This window comes from Triticum aestivum, chromosome 7B (genome assembly GCF_018294505.1).
Source record: "Triticum aestivum cultivar Chinese Spring chromosome 7B, IWGSC CS RefSeq v2.1, whole genome shotgun sequence".
NCBI lineage: Eukaryota > Viridiplantae > Streptophyta > Magnoliopsida > Poales > Poaceae > Triticum > Triticum aestivum.
The window spans coordinates 280,650,269-280,654,925 of record NC_057813.1 but is presented as its reverse complement, the minus strand read 5'-3'; the positions used below and the strand labels follow the sequence as shown (position 1 = coordinate 280,654,925).

Here is a 4,657-nt window from a genome sequence, read left to right as displayed (position 1 = left end):
TTCACAATTTCGAGGAAGGTTTGAAAAAAAAACTGTCCAGATTCTTCGTTGGTATTAGTTCTTATACTATGACGCTTCACATTTTAGCACCAATGTTGTTAGGTCTACTGGTTAGCTTGTCTCCGACGTAACATGGAGGTCTAGAGGTTGAATACTGGCAGGACTGGACTGCAGGAGCATTGCTTTTTTTTTTAACATAATAACATCGCAGCGCTACTGAACGGAAACAGGCGCGCTCGCTGTATTGGGCCGGCCCAGTCGTGGTATTCATGCGTGCCTCACGTCGCTGTTTGACATAGAATGCGTCCAATAGGAGATCTCACGGGCCGGCCCAATTAGTCTCCTGCTTTGTTTTTCCTTTATTTTTCATACGTTTTTATATTCTGTTATTCATATTTCTGTTTTTGTTACTAAATAAATGTATTTCAAAATTTATATTTACTAATTAACTTAAAATCGTGAATTCACAAAATGTAATGCAGTGTACAAAATTTGTTAGCGTAATTTAGATTTTTTACGTGACATTCGCAAAATGTTCACGTGTTTCCAAAAATGTACTTGAAATTTTCTAAAAAGGTCTATACAATGTAATTGAACATTTATGTTAATTACCAGTCAAAACATTGTACGTCATACTTTTCAAAAAGTTCATAGGTTTGAAAAAAAAGTCTAGAAAATGGAAAATAAATGTAAGCATAGTTTAAGAAAAATATTCAGCTTGTAATTATAAAATGTTAAAGATGCTTGAGAAAATAATAAAGATGGTTGAAAAAATGTTCAAAAGCTGTATTAAAAAATTACTAGTCATGTATTTGAATAACATAAAAGCGTATGTAAAACATGTTTTTATACATGAACGAGAAATGTATGATAGTATTAAAACGTGTAATTTTTAAAAAATGTAAATCGTTTAATTGAAAAATATTACACATATATGAAAAACGTTATTGACGTACATCATGTAGTTGGAAAATGTGCGACATGCATAAAAGATGGGTTCCATGTGTACTAAAAAAACAAACATGCGTTCAAGAAAAAAGAAAAATACCCAAAGAAAACTAGTGAATAAACAAGTAAAACAAAAAGAAACCAAGGAGAAGAAGGAAACCGATGGTGAAAATCAAAGAAAATGGAAATACCTTGGCGAAAACCAAGAAATAAACAAAGAAAAAGTCAAAGCAAAAAAGAACGAGAACCCGCTACAAAGAAAACACAAATAAATTGACAAAAAGCCATACAGAAGCATACAAGAAAAGACCGCACTCAGAAAGCCCGCTATACAGTAATTTCGTATTGGGGTGGCCTGCAGTGTTGCTACACGAAAACCCTTCAGGCGGGGGGGGGGGGGGGGAGCTTCCATCTCGCTATAATGTGACTGTTGACTAGTCAACCGGCAATTGTTGGCCACGGAGAGTTGACCATTGACCTTTTCAGAAAAAAAAAGATTCCCAAAATTTTGACAGAAAGTTCAAGAAAATTGAAAAAAATCATGCAATTTGATAAAAGTTAAATAAATTTGAAAATTATCTATATAACATGGAACGATATTCGTAAAAATTGAGAAAAGATCACGAATTTGAAAAAGGTTCAAGGATTGTAAAGTTCGTAATTGAATTTTTTTTGCAAAAATGAAAAGAATCACGAATTTGGTGGATTTTTTTTCATAAAAGATATGAAAAGTTTCAGAAAAATAGGGGAAAGTTCATGAATTTGAGAAAATAATTCATGGATTTGAAATGATAAGTTCACAAACAATTGAAAATAGTTTTCAAATTTAATTATTTCACGAAATTGGGAAAAGTTCATGAATTTGATCAAAAAATTAAATAAATAAATAAAAGGACACTTCTAACGAAATAATAAAATCAAATAAAAAGGAGATAACCGGTGAAAAAGCCCTATATTGGTCAACGCACCTAAATAGCAGTGCTATGTAGGGTTATGAGTCACATAGGCAAATGCACTCTAACTGGCGCTTAAGGTGGCAAATAGGAGTTGGGGGCAATGGGTGACCTCACAAGGGATCGAGCTACTGATCACTTGGTAATGAAGTGTTGTCTATGGTCAGTTGAGCTGAAGCGACAAGTGAACGGTGCGAAAATGTAAGAACTAGCTTGAACGGCAGATTTGAACACTTTCTGCAGATTTGAGAACATTTATTTGGAATTGTAATTTTTTTTTTAAAAGTCCAATAATGTTTGAAAATTCAGTCATTTTGCAAATAGAATTTTCAAATTTTATTTTCTAAAACTTCGAATTTTTTAAAAATTCCTAAACATTTTTTGAGAAATATAGACATATTTTGAATCTGTGAATAAAATTTGAAAAGGGAATTTTTTCGAAATTCGTGAACAATTTTTTAAAATTTGAAGAATTTTTTAAAATATTAACAACATTTTTGGATAGGTAAACATTTTCTAGAAGTTCTTTTTTAAAAAATGTTTGTTTTCAATTTATGAACAGATTAAATAGGAACATTTTTTGAAAACAAGCACATTTTTCGCAATTATGTGAATAATTATTGAATTTATGAACAATTTGCAAACATGAGAATTTTTTGAGATTTTGAAAAAGAGAATATTTTTGGAATTTTTAACAGCATTTAAATTTTCCAAATATTATTTAAAAGAAAAATAAACTGGAAAAGGGAAAAATGAGGTAGAAAATAAAAAGGAACAGAAAATCAGTGAAAAACTGGCTCGGAAACCTTCAAGAAGGTTCCGAAAACCGGCCAGGAATCTTCGGGAAGGTTTTCAAAACCGGTCATGAAACCGCTCACTCAATGGATGACTCACACCTCCGCCACTATGGAGAAGCAGCCGAGGATGTAGGAAGTGGGCCTGACCGCCGCCCCGGTGCCCAAGGTTGTGAAGTAGGCGGCGGTGCGACAAATGGGGCTCTAGTTTTGAAGGTAAAGGTAATAAATTGGCCATAAATTCAATGGGCCGTTTCGCATGACGGCAATTTGGGCGTAGTTGACGTACGGCCTATAAGATGGTGGAATGGATGGTTGAAGCGAACGGTTCCATCGCCTGCGCGAAATGAACGGGCGCTTCACGAGGAGACGGGCGGTTGGCATCCTCGCATGCAACAATGGCCTCCACAAACTCAGCTACAACAATGGCGCCCTGCCCGTCCTAGAATTGCATATATATGTATATATATATATGGATAGGTGCGAGCACGAATAGCCGGAACTAGCTAACCAAGACACGCGAGCATAGCTGCCATTGCCCGCCCGTCGACCGATCGAAGAGTGATTCGAGGTAGAAGAACTACAAGGGGCCGATAATGGCGGACGACATGGAGAGGATCTTCAAGAGGTTCGACACGAACGGCGACGGGAAGATCTCGCTGTCTGAGCTGACGGATGCGCTGCGGACGCTGGGGTCGACCTCCGCGGACGAGGTGCAGCGCATGATGGCGGAGATCGACACCGATGGTGACGGCTTCATCGACTTCAGCGAGTTCATCTCCTTCTGCAACGCCAACCCGGGGCTCATGAAGGACGTCGCCAAGGTCTTCTGAATCAGTTCATTTCACCTCAGCCGTCCGATCCAGGAGCCGATCCATCTACGTACGGCTTCGTATATCAATTTCATGCAACTACCTACTCCGGTCCCGATCCAGCCTCAGCTTCACCTGAGGCCGGCCCTAATTTTGTTTGATCAATTTTTTTGCTACTAGTAGTAACTAGTGATGATCACTGTTGCACCATTTATTTATTTTATATCGTCACAACTTTCCAGTGTTTCTTTTCTTTCTCTACCTTTTTGTCGATCGTCGGCTCCAGCTCGATCGAACGATCCATGCTGCTAATTGTTTGTGTACGGGTGATTAAGTAACCTGTGCACTTGTGCTACAATTAATCAGTTGAAGCATTGCATGAATATACTTTCTAAACTTTAACCAATTGATGCTTCCCATGATCCAGTATCATGTTTTCCCAGTACTACGTAAGATTAATCTGGTCAGGTGATTCCACAGTGCGACGTGATTGATGGGATTGGATCGAATTATGATCACATCAGGTTGGCCGGTGGAAATCGAGCCAACTGTTTGTTTATCCGTTTCAAAAAAAAATAAAGGTTGGCCGGTGGAAGTCCAGCACATACAGGTGCTCTAGCGCGTGCTGCGTGTGTTTCTCTCGTGCATCTGGTGCATGCCATTACCATCCTGAATCATTACCCCCTTTCACACTCGGTAGGATTCATGCAATTCTCTTCTCGATGCGCTACCTGCCTGCAAAGATGACTAACAGGAGCATTTAACCCAAAAAAGCTTGCGCCCCGCTTTATGGATAAATCAATGATCTTTGCATAGAAATCCACACACACACAACTAGATATCACAAACACACTATCAAGACAGGATGAAAGCAGCAATTAAAGTAAATTATTATTTTGATTTGGCGGTGGGGGGGGGGGGGGTTCTCACCTAAATATATTTCTGAAAGCGTAATATAGCCAAAGCCGATTACAACTGTAGTAGAATTACAAAGGCATGCAAGCGCGTGAGGACAGGAAAGCATGCCAAGAGAAAGCTCTTCGTTGTCTATAGCCTTATACCGTCCATGAGACCACAAATGCAAATCAGAGTTCATAAGTCAATAGTAGCCAAGTGAGTATCGATAGAGCGAAACATTTGGCCATTCCTA

The 4,657-nt window shown here is 38.2% G+C and overlaps 1 protein-coding gene across 1 annotated transcript; it reads left to right on the top strand.

The window, feature by feature from the left end:
• Positions 1-3,177: 3,177 nt before the first annotated feature.
• Positions 3,178-3,913, top strand: LOC123160102 (polcalcin Phl p 7). The gene has a single exon (XM_044577921.1). The coding sequence runs from the start codon at positions 3,292-3,294 to the stop codon at positions 3,526-3,528; it is 237 nt and encodes a 78-aa protein (XP_044433856.1). The 5' UTR covers positions 3,178-3,291; the 3' UTR covers positions 3,529-3,913.
• The last annotated feature ends 744 nt before the right edge of the window (positions 3,914-4,657 follow it).

Excerpts from the sequence above, each read along its gene's own strand:
- LOC123160102 (XM_044577921.1), top strand. The coding sequence starts at position 3,292 with ATGGCGGACGACATGGAGAGGATCTTCAAGAGGTTCGACACGAACGGC.